The 12,357-nt window shown below is 54.1% G+C and overlaps 5 protein-coding genes across 5 annotated transcripts; 2 read left to right on the forward strand and 3 right to left on the reverse strand.

Moving 5' to 3' along the window:
• Positions 1–1,455: 1,455 nt before the first annotated feature.
• On the forward strand, positions 1,456–2,244 carry BGZ61DRAFT_470705 (uncharacterized protein; the record flags this gene model as incomplete). Its single annotated transcript, XM_046248118.1, has 3 exons — positions 1,456–1,648; positions 1,699–2,064; positions 2,120–2,244. The coding sequence occupies 3 exons, from the start codon at positions 1,456–1,458 to the stop codon at positions 2,242–2,244; spliced, it is 684 nt and encodes a 227-aa protein (XP_046112027.1).
• Positions 2,245–2,529: 285 nt separating this feature from the next.
• On the forward strand, positions 2,530–3,268 carry BGZ61DRAFT_11319 (uncharacterized protein). Its single transcript, XM_046236964.1, has one exon. The coding sequence runs from the start codon at positions 2,566–2,568 to the stop codon at positions 3,106–3,108; it is 543 nt and encodes a 180-aa protein (XP_046112028.1). The 5' UTR covers positions 2,530–2,565; the 3' UTR covers positions 3,109–3,268.
• Positions 3,268–4,197, reverse strand: BGZ61DRAFT_11379 (uncharacterized protein). The gene is made up of 2 exons (XM_046236970.1): positions 4,139–4,197; positions 3,268–4,066 (listed from the first exon to the last, which is right to left on the reverse strand). Exon 2 carries the CDS (start codon positions 4,040–4,042, stop codon positions 3,428–3,430), a length of 615 nt encoding a protein of 204 aa, XP_046112029.1. The 5' UTR covers positions 4,043–4,066; positions 4,139–4,197; the 3' UTR covers positions 3,268–3,427.
• A 3,119-nt stretch (positions 4,198–7,316) lies between these two features.
• Positions 7,317–8,327, reverse strand: BGZ61DRAFT_511876 (uncharacterized protein; the record flags this gene model as incomplete). The annotated part of the gene is made up of 1 exon (XM_046252138.1): positions 7,317–8,327. The coding sequence occupies exon 1, from the start codon at positions 8,223–8,225 to the stop codon at positions 7,317–7,319; it is 909 nt and encodes a 302-aa protein (XP_046112030.1). The 5' UTR covers positions 8,226–8,327.
• A 2,115-nt stretch (positions 8,328–10,442) lies between these two features.
• On the reverse strand, positions 10,443–12,238 carry BGZ61DRAFT_337524 (uncharacterized protein; the record flags this gene model as incomplete). Its single annotated transcript, XM_046239053.1, has 3 exons — positions 10,443–11,183; positions 11,235–12,045; positions 12,096–12,238. The coding sequence occupies 3 exons, from the start codon at positions 12,236–12,238 to the stop codon at positions 10,443–10,445; spliced, it is 1,695 nt and encodes a 564-aa protein (XP_046112031.1).
• Positions 12,239–12,357: the final 119 nt, after the last annotated feature.

The following is a 12,357-nucleotide window of genomic DNA, read 5'->3' on the forward strand; positions in this document are numbered from 1 at the left end:
GCACCTGTCTGACTGAAAGCCGCGGATGAGACGGAGTACGGCCCAGCCAGTAAAACAGGGTTCCCATCTTGCTCCCGGGGGCCTCGGACGCCGTAGGCAATAAGGTGCTCGGCTGTCCGGCTGCGCAGCAGTTTTCTCTGTCATAAGGTAGTAGGTTTTGTCGTTGGCACCGCCGGGAGGTCCTTGCTGAATGTCTAGACCCACTGCGCAAGCAGAGCTGTAGGTACATCGCGCACCTCCTGTCCTGGAGATGGACGCCCGCATGGGCCAACCATGGAGCTCAGGCGGCGGCTAGACCTTAACCGGCTAGGGACAAGGCCCCAGACCAATTTTGCCTCTTGGTGCATTTCATCCCAGAGCGCAGCCGGCCAGTCAGGTCGCCAGCGATCCGGTTTTGTTGCCAGGCACAAGGAGGTGGGTCGCTGGACGGACAGGGACGAGGCAAGACTGTGGATGCGAGTGGATGGGGGCTGCATGGGTGGACATGGGTGGCTTCGGTAGCGCTGGCATGCTGGAACGGGGCTTGGCCAAATTTCCCCCAGCCAGGGTTCGCATCGCGCATCGTCCGTTGAGTCTCGGGGAGCGCTGTGGGTGGAGGTCGCCTGGATGCCCGCTGGAGGGGGGTGGTGGTGGTGGTGGAATGAGGGATGAGGCGCTGAGTGTGAGTGTGAGTGTAAGTGTGGGATGGAGGCCAAGGCCAAGACCAAGGGAAGAAAGGGTGAAGACTCACATCCACTTCGGTTTCTACACCCCCTTGACACCCACCCACCCACTCACTTCGCTCAGAGGCAGGTACCTCCTGGGCAACTTTGGCTCTGGTCGCCCGGCGCCTGCCCAATTTGGGTACCTCCAATCTGGGGCAGCAGCATCCTCCCCAGTCCATCCCATTCCCATTACTCCGTCCAGGCTTGCAATATTGCTCGCCCTTTTAATACCCTCCTCCTTCCCTCCGCTTTCGTTTCCTTTCTCCTCTCTTCTCTATCAGCGTCCTGTCAACTTACTCCGTTGTTCCTACTTATTGTAAGTCTCCCTCTACCTCAACCCGGGCATCCAACATCAAGATCGAATACTCCAACTGCACCTCTTCGCAACTACCAAACACTGCCACAAACACCCACCCTCTTGTCACCAATCCACTGGTTTCGTGTGTACTGTGTGAGGCAATCTGGGTCTGGCTATTGGGGTCGTCGGTTTCAAACCGCATCGGTCTGGCGGCTGTCACACAGTGGCTGGCAGCTGCCAACGGCCTGCAAGTGCCCGCAGCCATGGCCTCGCATCACAGAACACACGCGCCGCCCTCTTGCCCAGCTTCACCCAAACATCACACTCGCAACGCGTCTCATTTTCTTGTCGATCCAATTCATTCCCGCCGGGTACCCTGAACTAACACCCGGCCGCGCAGTAATAACCAGTCACTCTTTACATCGAATCAACGATTCACCACCACTATTCAAAATGAAGTACTCCGTCGCTACCATCGCCGCTCTGGCCACCGCCGTCACGGCCACTCCTCACCTTCTTAACACCGATTACACTGTTGTCATCGGTACTCCCTTCACCATCGAGTTCGACGGCTGTGCCAAGGGTTGCACCATTCTTCTCCAGAACGGCAACTCCAAGGACTTGAAGACGGTCGAGACCCTCACTGGTATGTGGCATTCGGATGCTCTCTTTGGAACGGCAGCTAACATCTCGTAGCCACTGCTACCGGTGGTTCTTTCACCTGGACCCCCAAGGATCTTCCCACCGACACCTACGCCTACAAGATCACCGAGAACGACACCGGTGACTTCAACTACAGCGGACAGTTCGAGATCAAGGGTGACGTCGCTGCCACTACTTCTGCTGCCGAGTCCACCACGGCCGAGTCCACTTCCGCTGAGTCCACCGAGGCGGCCACTTCCACCAAGAAGGCCACCACCTTGTCCACCAAGGCTGTCTCCACCACCGAGGAGGCCACCACCATCTCTACTCCCGCTTCCACCGCCCACAACAGCACTACCCCCGCCAGCACCAAGTCTGAGGCTTCTTCCACTGCCGAGTCTGCCTCCACTGGCACTGAGGGTTCGTCATCCAGTTTGTTTGATATTTTAGAATCACTTTACTAATCTACTAGTAGCTTCCTCCACTGCTGCTTCGGCCACTTCCTCCTCCACTACTGTTCCCGACAGCGGTGCCACCCGCATGACCTCTTCCATTGCTCTGATTGCCGGTGCTGTCATGGCTATGGTCTACCTTAACTAAGTTATGGGTTTGACGAGCATGTGTTGAGCAAATGGGGACGGATTGATGAGTTCTTGGTTTCGGTGTACACATTTAATATGGCCTCTTCTATTTCCGGTTACCCCGGGAGGCGTTTAGGGCTAGGAGGATATCCAGGATGAGCGTCGCATGGCATCTCTCTGTGTAACTCGAGCGCTAGTATTTAGCACAATTGGAACCATCTCGGTTTACCACTAAAACAATCCTTTGCCTCATGTCCGTGATGTCTATGTTTTAGCGTGTTGTTGACTCCTATCTTGATTGCTGGTGAATGCTCCGTGCTTCAACGGTTGACGGCTTCTCATGGTGTGCATAGACAGGTACTTCCACAGCCGTGCGTCGTTCATCCTGGTGTGGAGAAACCGGTTCGCCCGACTTGCTCGCCGTCGAATGTTTAACGTCATATGTCAGAAGTCAATCGAGACGTTACACACCAGTCGCCACCACAGGCCAGGCGCCAATTGTCGTTCTCGCCAACCGACGAGCGATCGCTGTCACACCGGGAATGTAACATGGGGACCACGAATGACACTGCGACCGTTGCTGTCGGTACCAATCGACGCGCGTCGGACGCCATCTCCGAAAGATGAAAAGCGGGAACAGGTCATGCACGATACGTACGAGGAAAACGGGAGCATGCGTGGCGACGCCGACAGGGGACTGCAAAACAAAACATGCAAGATCGGGCGGCAGAGAGATCTGTCTGATCTCAGCACAGCGGACGGATTTCGTTGGACAGGTGGAGACATGGAGTGTCGATCGTTTCTGATGTCTAGCCACGCGTTCATGTGTGATGGAATGTCAACGTGTGGGAGAGCGGGATGGCGATGGTGGCAACATTCTTGATTGATAGCTTTTGGAACCCCTTGCGTCACGACATTCCAGCCGATTTGATCAGAATCCCCCCACCCTATTCTATTGTACAGAAATCAAAGGACCAACATGTTTGGAAGAGACTTGTGTTGCGGTCACGGTTTCAGAGGGCTGAGACATGGTCGCGTGTGAAAACAATGTGTGACGTCCATCCCGAGCGAAGCGTGTTTGTCGGCAAAAGGGACGAACCAGATAAAACACTGAAATGACGGCGCGTAAACTCCACCCCCGATTGAGAAACAAAACACTAAAAAACTTTTTAAAGAAGGAAACCACTCCCGAGAGACTACAGTTACGAGAGGGGAGGACGGGCGATGTCGGCCCAGGCGCCGATGCCGAACATGCTTGAGGCGGCGTCGACGGAGAAGGGGCCGAAAGGCTCACCGAGTTCGAGGGACGTGAGGTCCGAATTACGAGCGAAGGCGCTGACGACGGTGCTATGGCCGCGGTGGCGGTTCCAAATGCGCTCGTGGATGGAGCAGCCGTTGTTCATCATATTATGAAGGTTGATGTTGGAGGTGGTGAGTTGTTGCAGAGAGAACAGGGAGGTGGGAGTCAAGGTGGCGGCGGTCGAGTCGGCGGCGGAGGCGGAGGCGGAAGCCGGGACGGAGGCTCGGGCCAGACCCGCAGTGCCGTCGGAGGTGGACGGGGCAAGAGGGACAGAGGGTTCGGAATCGATCTTCTCCCAGCCGGCATCGATGGAATCCTCGGGGCCGCTCGAGGTGGCGATGGCCAAAGGGCTTGCGACGATGGCTTCGACGGCCGGTCCCGCGGGGAGATGAATCTCCGGGTCGGCAGCAGCCTGACCGCGCTCGGCGGCCGACTTGTTGACGTCGTTGAGTTGCGGGTGACGTCCCTTGGTGTGGGAGCCGAGGGCGTTAGTGTCGGAGTGGTGAGAGTTGGCCATTGTGACGGTGTGCAAGGTGGAGAACTAGCCTTTGCTATGTAAGTTGCCATGACTTGAGGAAAGCGAGTCCTTATGTGCGAAGGGGGGGGGACTTACAGAAGATGTTGGAGTCAGAGCGGGGTAGATTGAAATTGATGTGAGGGGTTGTTCTCTCAAGAGAAGAGGATGTAAGCATTCGAGATGAATGCGAGGACAGGAGCCGCAGAGTTGTCTTCCCTCTTCCCAGTCGGGACTTTTCTCAGTCACAGACACAGAGACAGTGGGTTACGTTTCTGCAAGATGGAGTGCTTGCAGATGGGTAGTTGCAGTAGCGGTAGCCGTAGTAGCAGCAGCGGTGGGTTGGAGGGACAGGGGAAGTGCCTCTAGCAAGACGATGACTCTCGGCTTTGGAGAGGTGGAGCAGATGAATGAACGGGCGTGAGAAGGGAAGTTGGTGTATCATGTATTACTTACTTGGTGCGGGATGAATTAGAGGGGGGAGCGTGATGTGAGGGTGCTGGGCTGGGCACGTTGTTGTTATATGCGAAGCCGGCCAACATCCAGCTCGATTCCGCCTCAGGAAGATGGGAGTATGTGTGGGATGAATTTGTCACTTCTCTTTGTGAGTCTATTAGTGTCCAGTAGCCTGCCGTGCCCGACGCGGCGTGGGGGGTCCTAGGACAGGCAGGCGCTTGGCTGCTTCGGGGGAGTGTAGTAAGCCCAAAGAAGCCGGAGCAGCGAGAGTTCGTCTCGCGCACCAGAGGGCTGCAGGATGCGGCGCGGATTGGGTCGAGTTGTATAGTTTCTAGCCTCATTCGCCGGACAAGTTGCACGGTAGGGGTACGCACCCCCCCGGGTTCGACGAGCCGCGGGCTCAAACTGGGAAACGGGGGGCGTGGGAAGGGCTTTTCTCCGAATGCAGGTGATGGGGCTCGGACAGGACGGAGTGTGTATATGTATGTGAGGATGGGTGGATGGGCGTGTGTTGGTGTTGGTGTTTAGAATCGACCAGGCGATTCGTTGAATTGGGATATCGAGTATGCGGTCTGATATTGCTACCTATCAAACACCCCATCCCCCTGCGGCCCTGCGGTCTCGCTCACACCCCATTGCTAATGTGAAGCCCATGATATATCCCTTTGCTATTCTGGTATGAACTCGCAGCTCACTAGCCCAAAGTCGACGCCTCTTTGGCCGCCCGTGGCAGCGTGCCTCTAACATGAAACCCCCGGATGGCGCCACTCCTGCATACAAGCTGCAAGGTGCAAGCTGTAAGCTGCAAGCTACAAGCTCTCTGTCTCTCTCGCCTCTGGAAGTTGCTCCCGCGGATGACTGTTCGCTCGCCTCACTTTTTGATATCGTCGAAACTAACCAACCCCTACACTCAGCTAGCTCCCTCCGCCTTCGGAGGGACGGAGGGAGCGAAGCTATAGAGAGGGAGGGCACACAGATAGCAGCCCGGGCATCAACATCCGGAACCAAGTCCGCTCTTCTCAAGGCCGATGCAGGCCGCGCCGTGGTGGTTGGAGGTTGGCTGCGGCGCCGCAATCACCGCCTAGCTGCTCGCTGGTTGCAAGCGCGACGCCGATCGAGGCGTGACGCAACGAGGACGCTTGGCAGTTCTCATTCGACGACGCTCTCAGAAACCCCAGAAGTCGGGAAACCTTAATCGCGGCTGTGCATCCTCTGATGACACATATCTATGATTCCTTTTCGGCCTTTCTCTGAGAGATATCCCAATCGCCAGCTCATCCGGCCGTTATCCTCGGCCGTTAGTGAGTGAGTATGCATGTAATACGGCCGGCGGGATAGCGCCCACTTGCAGCAGTGACTATAGCGAAACTCGCACTGTTATCTCGGCTTCGCATGCCGCGTGGGCCTTCGCTGTACATGTACAGCCCTGTACAGCCCTGTAGATTATTCCTTTTGTCGTCACCGAGAGTCGTCACCGAGAAGTCGTAGATGCACGCAGAGTTTCAGTGCAGTCAAGGTCGTCTACTCGGCCCAATCCGCATCTCCGGTTTTTATAGGCCCTGATTGACCAAAGCAACCGCCCTGTCTCGCATTACTATTTCCGCCACTGGGAGAGGGAGAGAGAGAGAGAGGCGGGCATTGCACATTGCACTTTGAGCCGGGACCGGAACCCCGAGGACCAAAAATAAAAATAAAAAGTCACGTCCGACGCATGTGATAGTCTCCGGGTAATTGCAATATCAACAAGCCACTCGCCCCAGCAACAGTGTTACCGGCGAGTCATGGCGAGAGTGCACCTGACAATTGAACCGGCGCCCGGGATGCTGGAACGGAGGCACAGATTCAAGGCACGGTGCTACTTTGGAGTTGAAACTTGAAAAGACCGTCCATACTGCCTATGCCACGTCGTCTTCCCATCATCACCCGGACTTGGATGCCCACAAATCGATGCTGTCACATCAATTGGAGCTGACCGCCCTAAACTCTCCCTGCATGAGCACCATGGGGTAAAAAACAGGGGATACGCCCTGGGGGTGTTCTCTCCCCGCAACCCCATCCCCATCCCCAGGCCCCCAGTCTTTCTCCAGACGTCCCGTGCTATGCTATCACATCGTCATTAGAACAATGGGTGGTCACGCACCAGAGCCTCACAAAAGCCACCTGTTTCACGAATATGCCCGAGAACGGTCCCTTCCATTCCGCCGAAATGGTGTGCCAATTCCCTGCCTGGGGCCGGGTTTGTGGTTGGCTATCAAACTCGAAGAAACGTAACGACAACAACAATCGAGATGAGCCTGCTTGATTGGAAAGATACCACGCGACGGGCTGAGATGCGGCGAGGTACCATGTCATACGAATAGCCAGTCATCTGGCAGCTTCCTGGGATAAGGCGATCAACGCTTGTTTGTCGGGACCCAGTGCTTATACAGGTGACGTCGAGTTCGTTGGGGATTGACTACACGAATTGCACTTTGACCCGGACATGACAAATATTAGTGAGCACGAAGGAGAATCTGAATTGTCACACGCTTCTTTGCGACCCGTGAGATACAAGAATATTCGCAAAGCTGAGCCATACATTTAATTCTCTAACTAATAACTACAGTGATGAGGCTGGCAAATCGTCGCCCATGTGTCACCCGACCCCGTTGTTGACGACATCAAGGCACACACTAAGAAATGGCTTGGCTTTAACATACCGTGCCTAAACTAATTTGCACACTTTGACCCATTCTAGCTCTAATCTGAGATTTAGCTACAGAATTAGCTACAATCCAGCTGGCCGCGAACCGGAACACCTTCCCCGTGGCGGGTCTCTGTCTCATTCCTTCACGCTCACACTCTTATATTCTCCGGCCCCAATCATCATATGGATAACATCCATGACACCTTGGGTCAGTTCAAGTGCCTGGCTTGGTTCTTCCAGAAAGATGCGGACTAAATCCTGCAGCATGAACTGCATGGCCTCGTCGTCGTCACTCGGTAGGATCAGGGTGGTGCCGTGATAGCCCAGAGACGTCAGAAACGCCGCTGCTTCACTCGATCGAGCACATGGCTGGTAACCATCGTCGTAGGCGTTTACTAACAACACGGGGGTGTTGATGCTCGTCTGTGAGCTGTCCTGCGGGCGCGTCTCCTTGACCAAGTAGCGAAGGAAATGAGCTATCCGGGCGGTGTAGTCGGCGGGCTCTCTCCCGTCACAGTTGATACCCTCGATAGTGACACCAAGGCGGGTCCTACCGAAATTACCAACGGCGGACAGGTCGTCTATAAATGGCATCCATCCGCCCACTCCAAGGAATCCTCCCAGAGGCGTCGTCGTCCACAGCCGTAGCAATGTCGCCAAACCAACCACGGCGCCCATACCAATGCCTCCCAAAAAGACATTTTCCATGCCCACATCCTCCGCCTCAGCCATGACAATCTGGTCTATCACTGCTGCTACCCGTCCCACGCCTGGCCATACCTCATCCACCGATGCACCCCGAGCTTGCGGATCTGAATCACCGAGCGGGAACCAGGTATAGCCGACAGTCTCACCGTCGGGACCGGTGACGGGATACTTTGCGTTGGGGAGGACGAAGCGGACATGCTGGAGATGTCCCTTGGATGTGATTTCATTCAGGGCCGCGAGTAGCTTCTCGGAATTAGACCCATTGTCGTGGAGAATTATAAAAGTGTGGGTCAGCTTTACGCTTGTGTTGATCGTGGATGGGTTGCGTGCTGCCATTGTTTCTGTTAGTCGTAGTTGTGTGAGTGTCTGTAGGTTGTGATGTGGAGATGGTCCGGCGATGATTGACGAAGGGGGTTGGATACAGAACGCGAAAGTAGATGGCACGAAGCCATGGTTTATAGAGTGGAATTCCAAACTCCTGTTCACTTCTTAAGATGTACACGGGGAGTTGGCTTCGTGTTCCTTGAGGTGTCCCTGAATATCTAGAGCTATCTCGACCACAAGGCTTCTTGAACCGTAAGTACTCTAACACACATGGGTCACATTGGGGCCGCTCGGAACATCGACGATAGTCACTAACTACCCATGTTAGTCCAGTATTAAGGACATGGCTGATTCAGGATCAACTTTAAGCCGCGGCACTGACTGTAAGATGGCACGCGCTGTGGATCGCGGACTTCTTTGTTCCATTTCATCAGCATGTTCCTATTCATCACATAAGCGGGAGATGCGCCGAACGCGGCTATTTATACAAAGAACATCATAGACCCACGGGCCCAGAGGAAGAAAAAAACACTGCTCTTGTTCACATCCATCAGCCGCATCCTCCCCTTCGCCCACCTGGTGATTGCATCTTTTTCTGAGCTCTTGAGGTGTCACTCTTTAGGCTCTACGAGCCACCTAAATTCTTTTCTGGAGAGCTTGTCCACTACTCGTCCTTTTAAAGTCACTGTATTCATCTCCCTTTATTGCCGTCATCATAAATTCTTTGTGATTTATCTCGGCCGTCGTCACAACACCCGTCACGGCTCGATTGACTAACATGGAAGCCTCAAACCAGGTATACCAATTCCAACGAGCTTTGATCTCCATGAAATCCAGTCTAATCGCAGAGAAAATCAGCTTGATGTATTCACCAAGTTGCCGCTGGAACTGAAGCTAGAGATCTGCGAGTACCTCTGCGACCATTGCACCAAAGCAATTTCCCTCCGCTCGGAATCCAAACCTGATTATGGACCCCTGGCCAGCCTATGCCTCACATCTCGATCTCTCAAGGTTGCTGCACAACAAGTTTTATATCATTTCTTCTGGTGCCGAGATGGTGATCCAGGGTACCGTTTGGTACCATTTTCGACGACTCTAAGCCGGAGACCCGAGTTAACGGCACATGTTCGTCGAATTCGCTATCAGCCCGTCCCTTGGGACGACCCTCCGCTTGATTCCGAGAGCGATGACACGTCTGACGAGGATCCGCTCCGGGACGAAATCTTCAGTCTTCATCGCGCTTTGTTCGATGGGGTGTTATCGCGAGCGGAAAATCTGGAAGAGTTGACTATCCAAATCGAGAAAGGTTGGCGGCTACCTCCCATCGATTTCCCTTGTCTGAGGCATCTAGATCTCGGACGTTTCCGCCGTAACATCACCTATGATAATGGCCCAAGATCATATTATTCCCAAGATAACAGGGGACTGAGAGCAGCACCGCGGCTCGAGCAGTTGCGGCTAGACCATTGGAACATATTGGAGGTGGCTCTCCCAAGTATCTTGGGTCTAGCATCCAATACTCACCTGTTGACTACTGCCCCTGAAAGACAAGGTTTGAAGGAGATTTCAGACGCCGACCAGGTGGCCCTCGTTGCAGGGGTATCAAAGCTCACTACATTCGAATTCATCCAGAACTTTGAAGTGCAGCGGGGAATTTACAAAATCTTGCCATTTCTCTTGAATCAGAAAGATTATCTGACAAATATTTCCATACAAAGCTGGGACTTCCAGATCGACCTTGCTTTACTCGGCGAGTTTACAAATCTTAAACGGCTTCAACTTTACACCTGGACCCGAGGTATCGCAAGTACTGCGGGTGAGCCAAGTTCATATCCCTCTGTACTTCCTCGATCATTGGAGTCGCTGCAACTGTGTTTCTGGGGTTCATCTCATCAAGAAGGAATCACTATCTGGTTGAGCCAGAACCTACCCGAGTACAAGCACCTGAAATATGTGCGAACTGCTGATTTTGAGGGTGGGCGTTTAAGCGACAGATTCAGGGAGCAGGGGGTATATGAAAACTTTGTGGAAGCAGGTGTGGAATTCGTGACGGTGGCATGGAGGACCCCGGAAACATTCAATGGACTTTGGGATTCCGTATAGGCCGCAACACCGCTCAGGAGGTGATCCCGCAGACTATAAGTCGTGCCCGTTAAGAGAAAGGTTTATGAGCCGTGCCTAAATCATGAATGGCTAATGTATTGTTAATTCTCATGTTAGCCTTGTGCCTCAATTCCCGTCGTGATCTGTCCCCAAAGGTCCTCCGAGCCCATTGATACGATCCCTCTCCCTGCGTTCAGCTTCCATTGTTGCTGCCATACTCCCCTTCCGTCGTAGCCCGGGAGCCTTGAACTTCCTCACCACTTGATATGATCTGTCCAACTCATTTTCCACGGCACACCTTATCTTCAGGGCTGCGACCGCAGGCCACACGCTTCGCTCTCCTCTCAAGATCCAATAGTTGAGAGTTTCACGCGTAGGTGTTTCCAAAAGCCTTACAAAGTCCCCCGCCGTTACCTCAGGAACCAACATCATCGAAGCTGCTGGTACTTGCTCATCAACTAGGAAGCGGCGTATGTTCGCTGGAAGCAGACGCAATGTGTCTAGCTGACGCAGTCGATGGCGTATCTCCAACCCAACCATTCTAACCAAAAAGGCAGAGACCTGCGTCGTCTTGCTTCGTGCTTCAACTAATGATGGGCCATGCATGTCGGACTGGATAAAAGGAATAAGGTAGGGGCGGGCTTGGCTGACGATGAAGTGATTGACGTTAAACAACTCGGCAATGCGTCGAAGAGGAGAGTCGCGGTCAGAATAGGGTGTGTGTGTCCAATGACGAAAGTCAATGGTGTTTGCAGGAGCCCACGGTACAATGTGGCCATGGGCATCCTTGCACAGCATGGTTGTTTTCCGACGGCCATACAGCGAGGGTGAAGAAGCATTCGATGCTACAGCAGCGGTCCATATCAACTGCCACGGTTTAGTTTACATCCTTTTAATGACGTAGGACAATGAACTTACCACATTGGGTGCAGTCAAGTAGTTGAGGAGCGTGGGGACACCACCCTGACCTTCTGTGGCGACCGTGATGTTCAAGACTCTCTTGCTACGATTGAATGCCTCCTCGAACGTCAAGTCGCCGACGTTGGCCCTCACGCATTCTTCCAGGACTGTCACATCAAGGAAGTAGCCTTCGCGCGAGAAACGCCGGACTCTCCGCAGCAATGTTTCCCATCGCGAGCGGGTTGTCTGACTGCTGGAAGGCTCGATGCCACTCTTTGACGCGAACGCCGTGAGATCAATTCCATCACCACTTAGGACGGCTGGCAGTTCATCCTCAGTGTGGATTGCAACGAGAGCCGCGATCAAGGCCCCAGTAGCTGTGCCGGTTATGATGCGTGGAAGGAGGCCACGGAGGAATAAGGCCTTGACCACGCCAAGGTGGCACATTCCAAAGATTGCGCCGCCCTGCAAGACGAGGGTGCTTCTTCCAAAGGCCTGCCTCGTGTCGTGGATACAGTCCAGCTTCATCTGCATCGTCAATGTGGTGCCATTTCCATGGCCCGCTGACGAAGGACTGGTTGGGAGGACGCGGATGTCTTCCACCGACTCGGCGACCTGGGTAATATATTCTTCGATAAGATACTTGGTGCCGGCGAAGGAACGGTTGTATAGCTTGGGCACGGTAATATTGCCGAGGTTTCGAACTAGGCCCGATCGTAAAAGGTTGACCATCTGTTGGAAGTTTCCATTCTCTCGGGAGGTGGCAAGGGAGTCGAGTCGTTCGGTAATGAGGCGCCAGTCGTAGTACTTGGAAGTCGGATTGTTGCGCCTGGAGCTGGTCAGCATGGCTTCTGGGCGGGATGGCAATAGATACCATACCAAAGATCGAGGCCGAGAAGGTTGTCAAGATGTAGGGCAGCCTCTTCCCAGTCCTCAAAGGTCTCGGCGTGACGTAGTAGATGCAGCCATAGCTCGACAGGGCTCTTGCGCCTGTACCAGCTGCGCAGTTTCTGTAGCGACATGGTTAGACGATGGTCATGGAACATGCCACGCAAGGGGATTGATTTACCCTCTGCCAGAAACTGGCCACGTCGACGACGACACCCCAGACAGCCACAGCTACCCCCATGATTGCCGAGGG

The sequence above is a fragment of the Ilyonectria robusta genome (genome assembly GCF_021365365.1).
Source record: "Ilyonectria robusta strain PMI_751 chromosome Unknown BGZ61scaffold_1, whole genome shotgun sequence".
Classification (NCBI taxonomy): Eukaryota; Fungi; Ascomycota; class Sordariomycetes; order Hypocreales; family Nectriaceae; genus Ilyonectria; species Ilyonectria robusta.